The 20,330-nt window shown below is 40.0% G+C and overlaps 1 protein-coding gene across 37 annotated transcripts in view; it reads right to left on the bottom strand.

The window, feature by feature from the left end:
* DTNB (dystrobrevin beta) overlaps positions 1 to 20,330 on the bottom strand; it is a 318,860-nt gene that overhangs the window by 52,452 nt on the left and 246,078 nt on the right. For all 37 annotated transcript variants that reach the window (XM_074395059.1, XM_074395056.1, XM_074395051.1 and 34 more), the window contains 3 exons: positions 19,202 to 19,289; positions 4,221 to 4,306; positions 2,898 to 3,011 (listed from right to left, as the gene is read on the bottom strand). In XM_074395059.1, the coding sequence (XP_074251160.1) occupies positions 2,898 to 3,011; positions 4,221 to 4,306; positions 19,202 to 19,289 (288 nt within the window). The remainder of the gene's footprint in view (positions 1 to 2,897; positions 3,012 to 4,220; positions 4,307 to 19,201; positions 19,290 to 20,330) is intronic.

The raw sequence follows: 20,330 nt of genomic DNA on the forward strand, positions 1-20,330 counted from the left end.
TATCCTATACTCCATCCAAATCATTATCTACCTTTCATCGTCTAGCTCAACTTCTATCACCTCCATGGGTCCAAATGCTTCCAGAGGAAAATTAGAGCCACAAAGATATAGATATAATATTATATAATGTAGGTATAATGGATAATATTATAAAATACAGGTACTAGATATAATATTAGATAATAGCTATATATTATATAATATAGGTATTATATCTATATCTTTGTAATATATTACACAATATGTAACATATATTATATAATATATTATATAACATAGGTATTAAATATGTAAAATATCTTGTGTATATATATACACATTATATTATATATATTTCCCTACAGATTTTTTATGCATACTGTTTGTTGACATGGCACAATATTATTTAACTACCAAATTATTTTATGTTTTGTTCCAAAGCTAGATTATAAGTTTTTAGGATGGCCTCATTGTCTTCTAGTCTTCATACACCTTAAATTTTCAGTGCAGTAGACCCTCGAGAAGAAGGATCTACTCAATGTTCTAAGAAGACTTCCTCCCCTGAACTCCTAAGCCTGGATGCAATATTCTTTATCTGTACTGTGTGTGACTAAACAATTACAGTGTAAGGTGAAAATGAATGAGCTATAGCTTCATGCAACAATATGAAAGGATCCTAATATGGTTGGGGGTCGAGGGTGGAGAGGGAAGTCCTCTGAGACTACCCCCACCATATTAGTATCATATTTCTATTAAGTTTAGAAAACAAAAAGCAAAACTAAACAGTTTATTATATAGGATAATGACAATGCAATAATATTGTTTTAAAAACAAGGTAAGGATAAGCCAAATTCTGGATAGAGGGTCACTCAGCGGGGAAGGAAGAGACGAGGAAATGGGGTAACGGAGGGGCACGTCTATGGATGACATTGTTTTAGTTAAATAGGAGTTCTCAAATAGGATGTGGCCTCCTAAGTATTCATTTGACTATTACGCCTCCTATCTTATACATCTGTCACACACATTTGCCATACACTTTACTGTAAGCAACATACCATTAAAAATAGTGATAAAGGAAGAAAAGACAACCCTGGTGGTCAAGACTCATAACCACTCACCCTATGGGTGACGTTCTCTACCTTGTTTTATTATACTAGCTGGGTACTGGCAGTCCCTGGCCTCATACATACTGATCAAAACCAGATGGATGTCAGATACCTACAAGTGAATCCTGCCCTTTATGTGTCTTTTGATAAGCAAAAGTTCTTAATATTAATGGAAATGTGAATTTACCAACTTCTTCTTTCACGGTAATTCTAAGAAATTACTTTCTATTCCAAAATCCTGAAGAAATTCTCCTACGTTTTTCCTAGAAGATTTAAAGTTCTGTATTCATGCCTAATCCATTGGGTGTTGGCTTCTGTAATTAGTGTGAGGTAGAAGGCCAATATGCTTTGCACACAGGCATAAACAACTGTTCCAGCATACTTTACAACAGTCCCTCTTTTCTTCAACGATGGAGAAACTGCTTTTGAAGTTAAACACTTTCTGATTTCTCAACCTTCAGATCCTCCTTAGTCTCAGATTACATGCTCACTTCTTGCTATCCTATGAGACATCCCTGGACTCAGCCCTGCTACTACAGCTAAGAAATTTTTCAGATCCTTCCAGCTTAACTGAGCACTTTTAGCAATCCCAGTTTCAGCAACAGTTAGACTCAGGATGACAGGCCTTTTTGCTTGTCTAGATATAAAACCAGGCACTAGACAACAGGTGCATCTTATGCCAAGAGCCTAGACTTACACTCTGCCCAAGTCAGCAGCATCTGTGCTCCCATCCTCCTTAGTACACCAGCTGTGCTAATACCCTAGACGTGCAGCAGTGAACCACAGAACCACCAAAATCTCAGCCTAATATCTTGAGAAACTCAAATAAGTTTTTACAAGAATGAGAATTTCTATATATCTAATGATTTTTTTATCTGCACAGTTTAAATTCTTTATGATTCTACTATGACAATTTTTATTGACTCTAAACAGTAGGATATCTACAGAAAACAATAATCTCCATTCTCTGGGAAAAGAAACATGAGGCTATCCAAATTCCCAGATGATAGAAAATTAAAATTTATCAACCTCAACAGAAAGAACCCACTATTGGAAAATCTAGAGATCTGGTAAGAATCAAGTCACTACACGTAGTTTCCATAATAACTTACTGAAGAGCACATGTGTGTGCGCGTGTGTGTGTGTGTGCGCGCGCACACACACACACACACACACACACACACACACCTCTTTCTAAGGCTCATAGGAAATAAGACCCTAATAATGGATCAAATCACTTCCGAGAAGACTTCCCCATTCCCTCCAAGACAGCATCAAGCAGGGTGCTGACGCTGCTCTCTATTCCCATCCTCATCCTATGTCAGTTTCCTGATTCTTGAGAAACTTTGTGTAGAAGTCTTGGTGCCAGGGTTTCATGTCTCAGAGGTGTGCATAGGAAGCATCCTTCTCCTTCAGCAGAGCCCTGCACTGACTGTGAAGTGTCAGGAGAATGTACTCACAGGAAAGGCAAAGTGTTATTCCCGACAAGTGTCTCTAAAGTCAGACAAATTAGCAAGATAAGAAGAGGGACTGCAGCACAGTGGTCTTCTTAGAGCAATCACAGAAGTATAAACACTGCCCGGCTGGTCTCGAAGCTGGGAGGCTGGTATTTACCAAGTTCTGTGATAATAGCTGACATTCCTAGAGTGATTTCTAATGGAACCCAGACATCTGAAGCAGAAACAGCATGGGGAAACTCTTCAGCGGTTTGCTCTCACCAGGACTGTTTATACTGAACAGATTCTGCCTTTGGTTTCCTAAGGTCCCACTGTAGAGATTACGTGTGGGAAGTGGTAGTGTATCCCTACTCACCTCAGCAGCCGCAGCTCTGCCAGCAGTGTGGGGTTCTGCTGCGCCTTCTCAGGGGTGGGCTGGGAGGCCTGCTCGTGTTCCAGGCGGAGACGCTGGATCTCCTGCAGGATCTCTCTAGAGAGGACGGGTGAACGGAAAGGGGCTGCACAGTGCTTCTCATCCATGCTCTCTCTTTCCCCGTTACAAGTTTTCAACTCGAGCAGTGCCTCCTCTGCCACTCTTGTTCTGATTGCTTCCAAATGGCCAAGATGTGAAATGGACACCTTCTCAATACTACTTCACCTGACATTTCCTTAACAAAGCAATCCTTTGTGGTGGAGAAAGTCATAAAAATACTCTCCTCAAGGAGCTGAAAAATCTCCATGAAAGGAAAATTACAGCCAGAATACTTTTTCTGTTTCACTCAGCGAGGAGTAAAAGGGAACTCCTTGCAACCTCCTAAAGCAGGTCCTGCGCCGACTTACCTTAATGCTTCCCTGCCCCTCCCTTCTCCTGTTCCCGATGCCCTCATAGACAGCTGTGTTGCCTCTACCCATGCCTGTTGCCTTAGGTCAGGTCTCCTTGTCCTGGCTTCCACCTTTCAGTAAATAATGGTGTGCTGTCTGCTTTCTGTGCCTTTAAGTGGCTTTTTGAAAAATAATTTTTAGACAGAGTTTTACTCCCATTGCCCAGGCTGGAGTGCAATAGCACAACCTCGGCTCACTGCAACCCTCAGCTCCCAGATTCAAGCGATCTCCTGCCTCAGCTTCCTGAGTAGCTGAGATTACAGGCGCATGCCACTAATTACAGGCCTGGCTACTTTTCTGTATTTTTAGTAGAGACGGAGTTTCACTATATTGGCCAGGTTGGTCTCGAACTCCTGACCGCAAGTGATCCGTCTGTCTTGGCTTCCTAAAGTGCTGGGATTACAGGTATGAGCCACTGCACCTGCCCCCACCCCCACTTTTTTTTAAACGAGAGACCAGACGGTCCTACATAGCATAACGGGTCAGGACAAGATGACTAAATACAGCAAAATCCTGCTGTGAAGCAGAGTGGAAAATGCAATTGTGAGAGAGGGTCACACAGATGGGTGGGAGGAGGCCCTGGGAAAAGCAGTCCCCTGAGGGCAGGTGAGCAGGGCTTTGGACTATCAGAATTAACAGCATGCAGAGAGACACAAATTAATGCCCAGGACATTCACTGGACTTGGGCTAGCCTAGGTTCACTGAGGCTAGATCTTCCTTGGGGGTCAAAAGCCACTGAGTATCCCAGGAAAATGAGAATCAGACATGCAGGTGATAATCCTGGACTTTAGAGTGGGCTCAGCCTCTGTGTTCTTACCTGTTTTTGTTTTCCAGTTCTGCGATAAGCTGTCTTTGTTGTTTGTTGGCATCAAAGTTAAAGCTCAAGTCAGTGGGAGGACGAGTCTAAAATGGGGAGAAAGATTTTGGTTTTTTTTTTGTTTTTTTTTTGTTTTTCTAATCCAAATATATCCAGAGTTCTAGATTGACTGATTTTTAAAAAACAGATTTTTGAGGTATAATTTACATATCATAAATGCACACATTTTAAGTGAACAATTCAAGGATTCTTAGTAAATTTAAACAGTTGTGCAACCAATCGCCACAGTCCAGTTTTAGAACATTTCCCATCACCACGAAACATTTCCTCATGCCAGTCTGTCACCAGTTGCCACTCCCACCCCCAACCTCAGGCAGCCCCAGGTCAGCTTTCTGTCTATAGTTTTGCCTTTTCTAGAAACTTCATATAAATGGAATCATGCAACACATAGTCTTTGGTTTCTGGCTTCCACTTAGCATGATGTTTTTGGGGTTAATTCATGTTGGTTCCATGAACTAGTAGTTCCTTTTTTTTTGAGAGAAGGTCTTGCACTGTCACCCAGGCTGGTATGCAGTATGCAGTGGCATGATCATAGCTCACTGCGGTCTTCAACTCCTGGGCTCAAGCGATCCTTTCACCTTGGCCTCCTGAGTAGATGGGACTACAGGTACAAGCCACCATGCCTGGCCTAGTAGTTCCTTCTTTTTTTGAGACGGAGTTTTACTCTTGTTACCCAGGCTGGAGTGCAATGGCGCGATCTCGGCTCACCGCAACCTCCGCCTCCTGGGTTCAGGCAATTCTCCTGCCTCAGCCTCCTGAGTAGCTGGGATTACAGGCACGCACCACCATGCACAGCTAATTTTTAGTATTTTTAGTAGAGACGGGGTTTCACCATGTTGACCAGGATGGTCTCGATCTCTTGACCTCGTGATCCACCCGCCTCAGCCTCCCAAAGTGCTGGGATTACAGGCTTGAGCCACCGCGCCCAGCCAGTTCCTTCTTGTTTATTGCTGTGTAGTATTCTGTTGTTTCCAGCTTTTGGTTATTATAAATGAAGCTGCTATGAACTTTCATTTACAAGTATTTTTCCATGTATGTTTTCATTTCTCTTGGGTAAATACCTAAGGTGTAAAATTCCTGAATTACATGATACCTATATTTAACATCTGAGGAACTCCCGAATCACTTTCTAAAGTGACTGCATCATTTTATAACTGCATTAATAACGAATGAGATTTCCAAATTTCTCTACATCCTCACCAACGCCTGTTGTTTTATTTACTTACTTTTTTTCTTTTAACCATTCTAGTGGGTATGAGGACCGTAATAGTGAGTTTTTTGAAAATTAAGATATAATTTACCTACCATAAAATCCACTTTTAAAAAGTATACAATTAAGTAGGGTTTTCTTTCTTTCTTTTTTTTTTTTTTTTTGAGACAGAGTCTTGCTCTGTTGCCCAGGCTGGAGTGTAGTAGTGTGATCTTGGTTCACTGCCACCTCTGCCTCCCGAGTTTAAGCAATTCTCCTGCCTCAGCCTCCTGAGCAGCTGTGACTACTGGTGCATGCCACCACGCTGGGCTAATTTTTTTGTGTTTTTTTTTTAGCAGAGACAGGGTTTCACCATGTTGGCCAGGCTGGTCTCAAACTCCTGACCTCAAATGATCCACCCACCTCAGCCTTCCAAAGTCCTGCGATTACAGGTGTGAGTCACCACGCTTGGACCAATTTAGTTATGAAACCATCACCACTATCTAATTCCAGAGTATTTTCACCACCCCAAGAAGAAACAGCATACCCTAAACACTCTTTCTCCATTCCCCCTTCCCTTGCCCCTGACCTCCATTATCTGTCTCTATGGATTTGCCTATTCTGGATATTTCATATAAATGAAAGCATACAATATTGACCTTTTATGTCTATCTTCTTCCACTTAGATTTTTTTTTTTTTTTTTGAGATAGAATCTTGCTTTGTCACTCAGGCTGCAGTGCAGTGGCGATATGGTTCTGGAGTGTAATAAAATCCTAGAATCTTGGTAGTCAAAGCATTATGTTCATGCCACTAAAACTCAAAAGAAATTCCCAGGTCCAATGAGCAACTTGGAGGTTGTAGCATCTAAAGCAAGAGATACCCCCCAAAAACCCTAAAGCTGAAGGCCTCTTAACTGACCTCTACTTAGTGCATGTAGCAGGCATCCTGGAACGGTCTCAGCTTCCCATGGGAAACACAGTGACTCCTGCCTCTGGCTCGTGGCTAGCAGCCCATACTGCAGTGCTCCCCATGTATTTCTGTTCCAATCAGTTGAGTTGCGTGCTTAACAAGACTCGTTGTCTGCTCCTCACTGGAACGACTGCACTTGCAGCTATGTAATCTAATTAAATATTCCCAAAATCAATGAGATATGAGGATGAAAGAGGGTTTCTAGTTCTAGGAAAACCAAGTTGAATGAGTTGGACACTCCACAGAGATGAGGTTCTAGAATTGGCACTGATTTAGCTGAAGGTGAGACAGCTGTAAAGATTTATAAAAATTATAAAGAGAAATTTTGTACTCTTGGATCATGAGAGCTATTAAGTTTTCATTTCATTGTAAAGGACTGAAAAAGGAAGCTGAACTTGCATCATGGGAGAACATTTTACGCAAAGCGGACCTACACTCAATGAATAGGCTTGGCCCTACATCCAAATATAGAGGCGGACATACAGAGCAATGTGAAGGTACTTAGGTATCATTTTATGGTTCCCTATTTTAACTTACTTAAAAATGTAGTCAGAATATTTTTAACATAGACAAAAGGAGAGAAAATAATGTATTTCCATATACTCAAACTAGGTTAAACAGTTATAAAGATTTTTGACACATTTGCTTCATCTATTCCATGTTTTGTTTCTCTTTGAAGTATTCTGATGCAAATTCTTGAAAACAATTCACCCTACAGAGGTCAGCAGACATCTCCAGAAATATTTTAAGCCAGCTTGTGATTGCTGACCAATCTCTGGTTCAGGAAACTGGACTTCCACTGGGCACCAAGTCATTCACCTACAGGCCTACCCCTCCCCTCTCTTTGCTTCAATTCAGAAGACCTTAAGGCAAACAAACAGATTCCTGGATCCTGAATGATCCCTGATTCATGTGGAAGGACATCTCTGAAGCTTCGACTCAGCGATTTACTTCCCCAAACCTATTCCTTTCATGCTTAAAATGAAGTCACGTGTGTAACAACCAGATTCTTTGAATGTTTTCTGGGAGTCCAGAGCAAGCCTAAATTTTCAGTTAACATCCTGAGGCAATCTGTATTGAACCAGGTTCACTGCAAAAATCCAGTTAGGACCATTTCCCAAAGAGCTCAGAACAACCCTAGGAATGGATTCCTGGGCCATCCTACAATCTGCCAGTGGCGGCTCAAGTAGGATTACTCACAGATATCAGAGATAATCCACTAGCTTCTAGGCCCTTGGGTTGCTTTGATTCTTTCCTTTTTCTTTTGTTCAACAACATAACAAGTATATTTTACTTAAAATGTCACATTCTGAATATTATCCTGTACCAGTGGCTTCACTGTTGTTATATAACTTGTTTGATAAAGTTATGCTGACAGCTTTACTGAGGCAGTGTCGCATGATGCTTCAACGTCCTCTGGTGCTGAACGTGGGCATTAGCGACTCGGTGTTGTGTGTTAGGGCAGTGGAGAATCGGGGTGTATCTTAGTAAATTTCTCCACGGAGGTCTCATGTCATTAGGTAGAATTTGCTCTTTCAAGAAGTTTCTTGATCACCTCTGAAGTAATAAACAAAAAAACTTAACAGGGTCTTAACAAAAACTTACAAACTGAAAAGTTGCGAACCTCTAACAAATTCAAAGCCAGGGCTGTTTTCAATCAGGGAAACCTGAATCCTAAGGAAAAACCAGAAACACTTTTTTCAAAGACACTCAGGCATCATAGGCATTCCTAAGTTGTGAAATGAAAATACGGTTTCCTAGAAAGTTAGGATAGAGCTGGTATGGAATCTGCATTCTGGCTAAGAAGATGATGATATGCACCTTTTCAACTTTTCCCTAAACTGATTACTTTTTTTCCTCTAAATTTTTCCGGACTAAACAGGTTTCAGAAATCAAGAGAACTTCAGGGTTCAGATTTTCGAACTTTTAATAAGTCCAGAGATTTGGCTTGTCTTTGGCAAGCTGGCCTAAAGTCTCAACAACATCTAGTCTTTTCTAGTTCAAGGTGAGCTAATGAGGGCCCTACTAAAGAGCAAAACGTGGCCTGAAAGAGTAAAAGTACAGGTCCTTTGCCAAAAAGACAGATTGCAGAGAGCAATCTGATAGATTAACAGAGAAAGTAAAATTATTCCCTTGTGCCCTCTATCTAAAACTAACGGTTTTCAACTAAGAGTCACATCTAGCATGCCAGGTGACTCTGGCTTATCCCTAGTCCGGAAACGTTTCTCTCGGTCAGTGGTTATCAAATTTGGCCACACACTCCAATTACCTAGAGGGATTTTTAAACCCTCAGTGCTCAGAGTGTATCATCCAGGAACAACTAAATCGGTTTCTGGAAGTGGACTTAGGCAGCAGCAGTTTGAAAAACTTCCTTCTCGGGTGATTTCAGTGTGCATCCAAGGTCGATGCACTGCTCTAAGCATCAGAGTTCTTGTTAAAACTGGCAGAACTGGGACACTGTAGAACAACTCCTGCACATTTCGGTTGCTTTCAGGAAAAAAACAATTTACTTAGCACCAAATGCCAAAAACATTGGTTGTGTGTAAGTCAAAAACACTGGTGGTATATATCTGACTGTGAGTATGGAAAGTGATCCCAGAAGAGAATCCAAAGGGTACCACATTCACAAATAAAGTCACATAACCCTGTATTTGAATCTCAAGTCTAGCTGGAGAACCTTGGGAAAGACAATTTAACCTTTTTCTGCCTTGGTTTCCTTTTTTGTAAAATCACATTAGGAATCATCTATCCTCCAGAGTTGCTCTTAAAACCAGAGGTAATATTTCTAAAATGTCCAGCATAGGGTTATGAATACAGATGGCTCTCAAAATAGTAGCTGTTATTTCTCATTCTGTTATTAGGTCAAAGCAGTTAGGCAGGGTAACATCTGGAGGAAAAAGACTTTTCAGTGCCACAGATGTATAAGCTGAATGAGTTTAGGAGACAAAGGTGAGGGATCATCTAAAAATGAAACAATAATCAAAGACCTAACAAGGAATGCAACTGTTAGGTTGGGTGGATGGATGCATTAAGGCCAAAGCAACGAAAGGCAAAAAAGTTAGGGATCAGAGGACCATATTATAAAAGTTAAAGCTCTGCATTTGAGAATGAAGGTTCCAGAGTAGGATCAATTTACTATTATATGAGAATAAGGTCCCTTTATTCTTAAGACAAGGTGCCTCTAACTTCCTGTCACATGAGCATTATCTCAGGTTCAGGTGGACTCACAGAGCTCCATCATCTTAATGAGATGAGACACATCTGAAAACTACAGGATAATAATTAAGACCCCTTTGAGTCAAACTTGGCAAATGTTATAAAGCCAAGGAATGTCAACTCCGAAAGCAAACGGTAATCTAGTAGTATGCATTTCTGGAGCCTCCTAAAAAAAGAGACTGGAGATTCCTGTCTATAGGAATGTGGCAGGATGAGTCCCAAAGGGATATGCCTGGTATCAAATAGGCTTTTTTTTTTTTAAATTCCAGGCATCCAACAGTTTGCCCAACATCCAAACTGCCTTAGACTACCCAGAGGGATGTGAATTGTTACCCTCTCTCTCAAAAACCCAATCTGCTGTGGAAGGCAGTGATTCCCAAATTTACTGTAAATCAGAACACTGGGAGTTTTCTTTTGTTCCATAAAGATGGATGGGCCCTAAATCCAGAGATTCTGATTCAGTAGGTCAGAGGCAAAGCCAAGCATCTATTTATTTTTAAAATACTTCATACATTATTATAATATGTAGGGAGGTTTGGAGCCATTAAGTGTGTGTATAACACCGTAGGAAACTGTCAAACTCGAATTATAATAAGCCATGAGGATATTTTGGAATGCTGCATGCCTGGAGCAGCTGACAAGGTGACCAGGCTATGCAGCCTGGGATGTGAAAGAAACATTGACGTGTGAGGCAGGATGACAACGGGTGATAGTTTCCCCTTTCTTCCAAGTTTTCCATAATGAGTTTTAAATTTTTTTATAAAGAAAAAAAAAAAAAAACCCTTAGAGGTAAACAAAACATCTGATTACATCTTGGTGATGTTTGTAATGACACTTTAAGAATTTGCTATTACGACTATGATTTACTACACATTATAGTTTTGTTTTTAAAAAAGAAATTTTGGGCTGGACATGGTGGTTCGCACCTGCAATCCCAGCACTTTGGGAGGCTGAGGCGGGTGGATCACCTGAGGTCAGGAGTTCAACACCAGCCTGGTCAACATGGTGAAACCCAGTCTCTATTAAAAATACAAAAAGTAGCCAGGTGTGGTGGTGGGTGCCTGTAGTCCCAGCTACTCGGGAGGCCGAGGCAGGAGAATTGCTTGAACCTGGGAGGCAGTGGTTGCAGTGAGCCGAGGTCATGCCACTGCATTCCAGCCTGGGTGACAGACCAAGATTCTATCTCAGAAAAAGGAAAAAAAAGAAAGAAATGTAGGTAGGCACATCGGGAAAACAAATTCTCTCTCCTGGCTCATATAAGCAACATGAAAAGTCTTTCTTTGAAGGTCAGCCTACAGATGTTTCTGCAGCCCACTCCCCAGCCAGGGAGACGTTATGGCACGCACGCTGAAGCACACTACAGGGTCCACTGCTGGCTACTCGAGTTATTTAACAATGTGGAAGAAGGTCTTTGAAAAAAATCAACACAAAGCCTATCTGGCAGGCTATAAATAAATTCTTTTGAGCACTACACCCACTTTATGCAAAGCACTTGTATCAGTGTAAGATTAGAGGATTAGGAGTTTCTGTATAACAAAACTCTAGTCGAGAAGAATCCTTCCTGAGTGGCCAATGGTTGTAAGATAACTACACTCTGCAAAATAAACTGAAGATGAAAGGACCCAACCATATCAGTATTCATTCTAACAAAGATCATTTTCATAAGAATTAAAGAATTGGCATCTGAAACTATCAGGTGTAAAGAGACCTATCTTGTTTGCGTAAGGGAGTGATAAAATCTTTTCAAGGTCAAATGGCTTTGGAGCTTTTATTTACAACATTTTAAAAGTCCTATGTAAAGTCAATAAGACTATGTAATGGCATAAAATATACTTAAGTTTTACAATCCAACCACAGCATGGCCCATCTCAACAACTTTATACATTTTAATTTCTAAAATAGCTGGAGCAGTTGTGACTGATCGAGGGCGTGTCTAAGGTTTAACTGATCACATAGCACTTTTCTGTTTCTTTCTCAGACTTTTTCTTCTCTTCTGTTCCATTTTACTAACTAACCTTCAGAGGTGTAATGGAGTCAGATACTTGAGCTGACATTAGATTTTCAAGGAAAGGATTTGAAATCTAAACAAATCCAAAAGGATAAATTACTTTTTGGGGGAGAAACAACGCAAGAATTCCTATTTGCTGCTTTCATAACTCTAGTTCCCTATGAAGAAGTAAACATAAATGGGTACACATTTCTTTTCTTTTCTTTTCTTTTTGAAACAGAGTGTTGCTCTGTCTCTCAGGCTGGAGTGCAGTGACGCAATCCCAACTCACTGCCACCTCCGCCGCCCAGGTCAAGCAATTCTCCGGCCTCAGCCTCTCCAGTAGCCGGGATTATAGGCACCCACCACCACGCTGGACTAATTTTTGTATTTTTAGTAGAGACAGGGTTTCACCATCTTGGCCAGGCTGGTCTTGGAACTCCTGAACTTGTGATCTACCCGCCTCGGCATCCCAAAGTGTTGGGATTACAGGCGTGAGCCACCACGCCTGGCCCGGTAAACATTTCTAAAATGGATCTACTGGTTTGTTAAACATGGTCCTGCATGAGCTGGCCTGCCTGACTTCATTCCAGCATTGTTCTCTGCACTCTAGCCACAATGCCAACTTTCAGGCCTTGCAACCTCCAGCCTCAGGGCCTTTACATATGCTGAAAACCCTGCCGGGCATACACTTCATTCTCTTTACCTGATTAATGCTTGTACACTCTTGTTGTTTTGGCTTCAGCTCATTCCTCCTTCCATCTCACTCTTTGCATCTAGTTTTAATTCCTTAACTCCCAAATTGTAACCTCCAGTAGTTAAATCTTAGTAGTTAGGAGACAGGACAGTATCCCTGTCCCAGCTTGGCCACTTACACGCCATGTAACCCTCGGGAGTTTTTTTTTTAAATCTCTCTGAGGTTTAGTTTCCTCAACAAGAATGTTTTGAATAATAAACTAGCTAATATTTGCAAAACACTTAGAATAATGACTGGCACAAAGTAAATACTCAATAAATACTAGTTATTAGTAGTATTCTTTTAGGATGAAACTTACTGTCACCTTTCTCTGTCTCTGTGAGAAAGGGTCTTTATTTCTCCTTTTGACAGTTTACCTAGTTTCTTTTGGTATACTATTCAACCGTCTTTTTTCATAAAGAAAATTCTTAAAGCTTTTTCACATACACTGGTAACATTGAATGTAATCAGCTGTTTTATTTATTTTTGAGACAGGGTCTTGCTGTGTTGCCCAGCCTAGAGTGTAGTGGTGTGATCACAGCTCACTGCAGCCTTGAACTTCTGGATTCAATCAATCCTCCCACGTCAGCCTCCCAAGTAGCTGTGACTACAGGCACATGCCACTTCTCCCCTCCCCTCCCCCACCCCTTTCTTTCTTCCTTTTTTAGTTTTTAGTAGAGATGAGATCTCACTATGTTGCTCGGGATGGTCTTGAACTCCTGGGCTCACGCAATCCTTCCACTTTGGCCTCTCAAAGTGTTGGGATTTCAGGTGTGAGCCACTGTACTTGGCCTTGTTTTTAAAAGGATATTTTTTCCTTTATAAAGAAACTGTTATATTGTTTCTGGGGAGAAATCTAGTAGTGAATCCTTTGTCGATAATGTAACCTCTCATGTGGTTGCTTTCTGAGGGTTCTACCTTTGTATTCTATAGTTTCACTATGATACGCCTAGTTGTAGAATTATTTTCATTTATCTATTTGGGGACTCATTGTGATACAGTCATCTGAGAATGCTTGAGTACATTTTGGCAATTTAGTCATTAGTCCTGCAAATTTTTTTTCCCCTAATTCTATTTTCTTTTTGAGAATTTCAGTTAGATGACTGTGGTTCTCTATCTCCCACGTCTAAAAACTTTCAGATTTTTCATCTTCCTGTGTTGTACTTTGGAAAATTTCCTTACATATATTTTCTAGTTCACTAACTCTCTAGTGATGTGTCTAATCTGACATTTAACCCATCCACCAAATTTTAAATTCCAATAACTTTCGTTTTGAAAATCCGTCATTTCCGTGTGGTTTGTTTTCAACTTTGTTCTTTTAAGATAGTATGTTGTGATGTTTTTAATTCCTTCTTTTAGGTCTTTAGAAAATCTTAAACATAGCTATGTTACAGCCAATAACTCTAATATCTAAAGCCACTTAGGGTCTCTTTTTACAATGTCAGCATAGGGGTTCAAGTTTAACTGGACTCTTTTGGTAGGAGAGCTGTTAGGCCTCAATTGAGAATGTAAGCAGAAATTTATGCTTTGCTTCTACCAGGTGCCTTGGGGTTAGTTTTGATGTTAAAATTTCACCTTGGTGTTTCTCAAACTATGAAGTAATGCAAATGCACCTAACACAAGTATAGACAGGCTGAAGGTTTTGAATTTCCGGGGAAGACGACAGCTTCCACTGCAACAGAAGGAGACCTATAAGCTTTCTTTTTCCGTGTGCTGGCAGGCAGCCAGTTACTTTTTTTTTTTTTTTTTTTTTTTTGAGACAGAGTCTTGCTCTGTTGCCCAGGCTGGAGTACAGTGGTATGATCTCAGCTCTCTGCAACCTCCGCCTACCAGGTTCAAGTGATTCTCCTACCTCAGCCTCCTAAGTAGCTGGGATCACAGGCATTTGCCACCATGCCCGGCTAATTTTGTGTGTGTGTTTTTAGTAGAGATGGGGTTTCACCATATTGGCCAGGCTGGTCTTGAACTCCTGACTTCAGGTGATCCACCTGCCTTGGCCTCCCAAAGTGCTATGATTATAGACATGAGCCACCATGCCTGGCCTAATTATTTTTTTATACAACACATTCACAAGGGTATAATGCTTCAAGGGGCCTACCTTAATGTGAGAGTCTCATTTCCAACTCTTCACTTTACACATAACCAAGGTTTTCCCACTCTGACAATTGACATCCAAGCACAGGGCAGGGGTGGCAATAGCAGTGGCAGCAACAGTAGCTCTTGGGCTGCTGTGGTTTTGAGTTACTATTCAATTCCCAGGAAACTGAATTCTCTTCTACTTATTTTCAGATCCCAACTCAAGTAACACTTTCTCACAGAAACTATCCCTTACTCTCCAGAATAGATCAGGCACCTGCTCTGTACTTCCACAGCTTCCTACATTTTTCTTCCATTGTACATAATGATTTGTAGTTATGTTTAGTAGTGTGATTATTTGTTTAATGTTTGTCTCTGTCACTACACTGTTAGTTCCATGAGGGCAGGAATCATTTGTCCACCACAGTATCCAGCATGGCACAGTACAGGAACAAAAGAAATATTTGCTGAATGAATGTGTGTGTGTGGCTGGTTGGGAGGATGAATATTAATGTGAACATAACTCCTCAAAGAAAGTAAAGAACTGAAAAAGGAGAAGAAAAAGAGAAAATATTTTATTATGAATATTTCAAGATCACAGGAAACACACTGTAAATCTCTGGGGAGCCACTTCCTATTTCAATCAAACTCTTACATATTCAACATTCTTGGTTCCTTTTGGTTTTAATTGAGATATACTGCTCAGATCTTAAGAGTTCCATTTAATTTATTTGACAAATGTACACTCCTGTAACCCACACCCCTAATGAAACGTGGAATATTTCTATCAATCCAGAAAGTTTCCTCATCTCCCTTCAATATTTTCATTTCTAGAAACAACCCCTTATCTGATTATGATTAGGATGATTAACTTACGGTAATGGGTATGTTAGTTTGCCTATTCTAGAATTTCATACAAATGGAAAAAAACAGTATAAACTTCTTTCTATCTGGCTTCTTTTACTACTCATAATATTTTTGATATTCACCCTTGTGTGTATCCATGTTATTCCTTTTTGTGTTGAGACAATTCTATTGTATGAATGTAACACATTTTGTTTATCTATTCTGTTAACAAATATGTGGGCTATTCCAGCTATTATGAATTGAACTGCTATGAACATTCTTGTACAAAGCTTTTTGAGGACATGTTTTCATTTCTCTTGGATAAATATCTAAGAGTAGAATTGCTGGGTCATAGTATAAATGTTTGCTTCTTTAAGAAACTGCCAAATGGTTTTCCAAAGTTGCTGTACCATTTTATAGGCCCGCCAACAACACTGTGAGGTTTCCGGTTGCTCCACATCCTCTCCAACATGTGATGCCATCCAACTTTTTCATTTTAGCCACTCTGGTGGGTATATAGTGGTATATAGTATGCATATCAGCATTTTCCTGATGATTCATGATATCAAGCATATTTTCATGTGCTTATTGGCCATTGGTGTATCTTCTCTATGGAATATCTGTTCAAGTCTTTCGCTCATTAAAAAAAAAAGGGTTGTCTTTTTATTGTTGAGGTGCAGGAATTCTTTATAAGTTCTGTCCTTTGTCAGACGTGTTTTGCAAATATTTTCTTTCAGATTGTGGTTTGTCTTTTTTTTTTTTTTTTTTTAAAGAGAGTCTTGCTCTGTCGCCAGGTGCCAGGCTGGAGTGAAGTGGCACAATCTTGGCTCACTGCAACCTCTGCCTCCTGGGTTCAAGCAATTCTCCTGCCTCACCCTCCCAAGTGGCTGGGATTACAGGCACATGCCACTACGCCCAGCTAATTTTTGTATTTTTTTAGTAGAGACGGGGTTTCACGATCTGCCCGCCTCAGCCTCCCAAAGTGCTGGGATTACAGGCCTGAGCCACTGTGTCTGGCCAATTTGTATATTTTTTAATAGTATCTTCTAATGAGCAAAAGATTTTACATTTGATAGGGTCCAATTTATCAATTTTTAAAATTGTTTGTGATCCCTATAAACTAATAAATTTTCATTCTTCTTCATTAGAGAATGAAGTTATTCTCCTATACTTTCTTTCAGTAGCTTTATGGTTTTGGCTTTTAAGTTTATGATACATTTCAAATTGATTTCTTTGTATGGTGTGAGGCAGGGGTTGAGATTCTTTTTTTTCCCCTACATAGATATCCAGTTGTTCCAACAGCATTTGTTAAAATAGAGTTTCCTTTTCTGACTGATTTGCTTCTTACCTTTGTTAAAAGTCATTTGACCTTACACATGAGTGTCTTTATGGAAACTCTATTCTGTTCCTTTATTTGTTCATCCTTCTGCCAATATCTTACTTTCTTGATTACTATAGCTTTATAGTAAGTCTTGATGTCAAGTAGGATTAAGTCTGCCAACTTTGATGTTCTTTTTTAAGACTGCTATGGTTATTCTAGGTCCTTTGGTTCTCCAAATATATTTTAAAAACAGTTTGCTAATTTCTATAAAAAAGGCTGTTAAGACTTGAATTGATACTAAATATATAGATTAATTTAGGAAAATCTACCATCCTAACAATATTAGACTTTTTAATCTCTAAATACGGCACATGTCTTCATTTATTTAGGTTTTCTTTAACTTCTCTTAGCAATGTTTTACAGTTTTCAGGTTGAATATCTTTCATTAAATTTATCCATAAGTACTTGATATTTTTAATCCTATAGTAAATAGTTTTTTGTTTGTTTGTTTGTTTGAGATGGAGTCTTACTCTGTCGCCAGGCTGGAGTGCGATGGCATGATGTTGGCTCACTGCAGCCTTGACCTCCTCGGGCTCAACCGATCTTCCCATCTCAGCCTTCCCAGCAGCTGGGACTACAGGTGCACACCACCACGCCCAGCTAATTTTTGTATTTTTTGTAGAGACAGAGTTTCGCCATGTTGCCAAAGGGTGGCCTCAGACTCCTGAACTCAAGTGGTCTGCCCACTTCAGCTCCCAAGCTGCTGGGATATACACTTTATATCTTACAGCAACACTATAAAATTTACTTATCTGTTCTCCTAGTGTTTTTTAAGATTTCGTAGGACTTCATATGTACAATCATGTCATCTGCAAATAAAGACTGCTTTACTTTTGCCTTTCTAATATTTATGCCCCTTTCTTGTCATGTTGCATTAATTAGGTCCTCTAGTATAATTTAGAATAGAGGTAGCAAAAGTGGTTATCTCTGAACTGTTCCCAGTATTAGGGGGAGATGTTTCAAAATTTAAACTGTAAGTGTGATCTTAACTGTAGGTTTTGTAGGTAGTCTTTATCAGGGTAAGGAACTTTCCTTCTACTCTTAGCATATGGAAAAGTTTTATAAGTGAGTGCTGTATTTTGTCAAATGCTTTTTTCTACATCTACTGAATGATCTTATAATTTGTATCTTTTAACTGCTAATGTGATGAATTACATTGATTTTTATGTATTAAATACATTTGCATTTCTAGGATAAATCTCACTTGATCATGGAGTGTCATCCTTTTTACATATTGCTAGATTCAATTTGCTAATATTTTATTAAGGATTTTTACATCTAGTTCATGAGAGAATTTGGCCAGCAATTTTCTTTGCCTGTAATGCCCTTGTATTGTTTTGTATCAGGTTATAGTGGCCTCATACAATGACTTACAAAGTGTTCCTTCTTGCTCTATTTTCTGAAAGAGTTTGCATCAAATTGACATTATTTCTTCCTTAAGTATATGATAGTATTGAACAGTTAAACCATCTGAGATTGGTTTTTGTTTGTTTGTTTATTTGTTTGAGACTAAGTCTCACTTTGTCAACCAGGCTGGAGTACAGTGGCGCAATTTCAGCTTGCTGCAACCTTCGCTTCCTGAGTTCAAGTGATTCTCATGCCTCAGCCACCCAAGTAGCTGGGATTATATGTGGGCGCCACCATGCCTGGCTAATTTTTGTATTTTTAGTACAGACAGGGTTTCACCATGTTGGCCAGGCTGACCCTGAACTCCTGACCTCAAATGATCTGCCCGTCTTGGCCTCCCAAAGTGCTGAGATTACAGGTGTGAACCACTGCACCTGGCCAAGCTTGGGGTTTTCTTTGTGGGAAGTTAATCATGAACTCAACTTTTTAAACCGATATAGGAATATTTGATTTTTTAATTTGTTCCTATGTCAGTTTTATTAATTTGCGCTTTTCAAGGAACTTACCTATTTTATCTGGGTTGTCAAACTTACTGGGAAAAAGTTGTTGATTATATTCCCTTATCATTCTTTTAATGTCTACGGCAGGCGTCCCCAAACCTTTTACACAGGGGGCCAGTTCACTGTCCCTCAGACAGTTGGAGGGCCGCCACATACTGTGCTCCTCTCACTGACCACCAATGAAAGAGGTGTCCCTTCCTGAAGTGCGGCGGGGGGCCAGATAAATGGCCTCAGGGGGCCGCATGTGGCCCGCGGGCCGTAGTTTGGGGATGCCTGGTCTACGGGATCTATAGCAATATCTCTTTTTTCATTCCTGATATTAGTAATTAATGTTTTTTCTTTTTTACTCGATGAGTATTGCTGGGTTTATTAATTTTATCGATCTCTTAAAGAATAAAATTCTGGCTCTTTGATTTTCTTGATTCATTGTTTAAATAGAGAACATTTAGATGAAATTAAAGTCCCTTTCAGGCTCTACCCTAAAGGCACTCCCCCTTCCTTTTGTCCCAGAGGTACCTGTTCTCCTAAATTTCATCTTTACTATTTCTTTCCCATTCGTATATTAAAGTAATGATAATTTCTGCTACTCTCCTGGGATCCTCCATTAACTTACCACATTTCCTGCTTCTGCAGCCAGCCGGGCAGCATAGCGAGCTATAAGCCGGTGTTCCTCATCCAGTCGGCTAGGACTTTCCAGAACACTGCCAAGGAAATAAAAATGCAGCAGATGTCTATTAAACATCCCTTATTCTTGTTCCATTCTTAGAAAGAACAGAGGGAAGAAAAGCTCATAAAAGAATGGTAACGAAAGAACTAGAGGCCTGGGTCATAGGTACTAAAGGTCTGAGAAAAAGGGGGATTTAGAGAAATGATGATGACACATTTGTCATTGCTCATTAGCAGCACATCCCCTCTGCTCCCCTACCATCAAAGGGCCACTTCATTTTGAATGCAAAGGCTAGGAAAAGACAGGGCACCCACAGAGTCTGAGACACGGATTTCTAACCAAATGTTTTGAAAAACTCATGACTTTTTGGACCTAGATCTCAAATTCAAAAAGACCAAGAGAAAACTAAAGCATCATGAAAAAGAGAGGGCTGAGAAAAAAACATACTTAACACTGGCTAAGCAAAAGTTTGGCCTTGCCAGGGCAGGCCAAACACCTTGTAAAGTTGGAAAAGATCCCATGGCATCAAACATTCCCCTTTCGTGCCCCTTTCTCTTCCTTTACATTCTACATCTATAGCCCCAACTTGGAATTAATTCGTTTAATGCGCTACTCTTTAACAACAGTACCAACACTCCAAAAATGTAAGGGCCCATTCAGACAGGCTATCAGATAGTGTGGTATCTGAATGAAGGAAGGGTTCTTTAGCAATAGGCTGGCTCTGCATATGGGATACTGACATGGAACTTCTGACTGATTCTGAAATACATGGCTTCATTCATTTAGTATACCAAATGCTATTTATCCTTATCAAGACAGTCCTAGATTAATAGGAACTGTGGCTATATAATTCTGTGTTTAAGACTGTCAGATGCTGTAAGGCGACAGTGATGATGTTGACTGAATGACCAGAGATGACTGTTGTGGCTTATCTGTACTTTGGCCCTATGTTCTGGGGTTTCTAAAAACCCTTTATCAGAATTTAGCAGTATGAGAAGTAATATACAAAAATTTAAAGATATGAGTTCACTATTCATTATAGCTTGTTATAATTACTGAGAGGAATCAGGGAAGG

Source organism: Saimiri boliviensis, chromosome 1, assembly GCF_048565385.1.
Source record: "Saimiri boliviensis isolate mSaiBol1 chromosome 1, mSaiBol1.pri, whole genome shotgun sequence".
NCBI lineage: Eukaryota > Metazoa > Chordata > Mammalia > Primates > Cebidae > Saimiri > Saimiri boliviensis.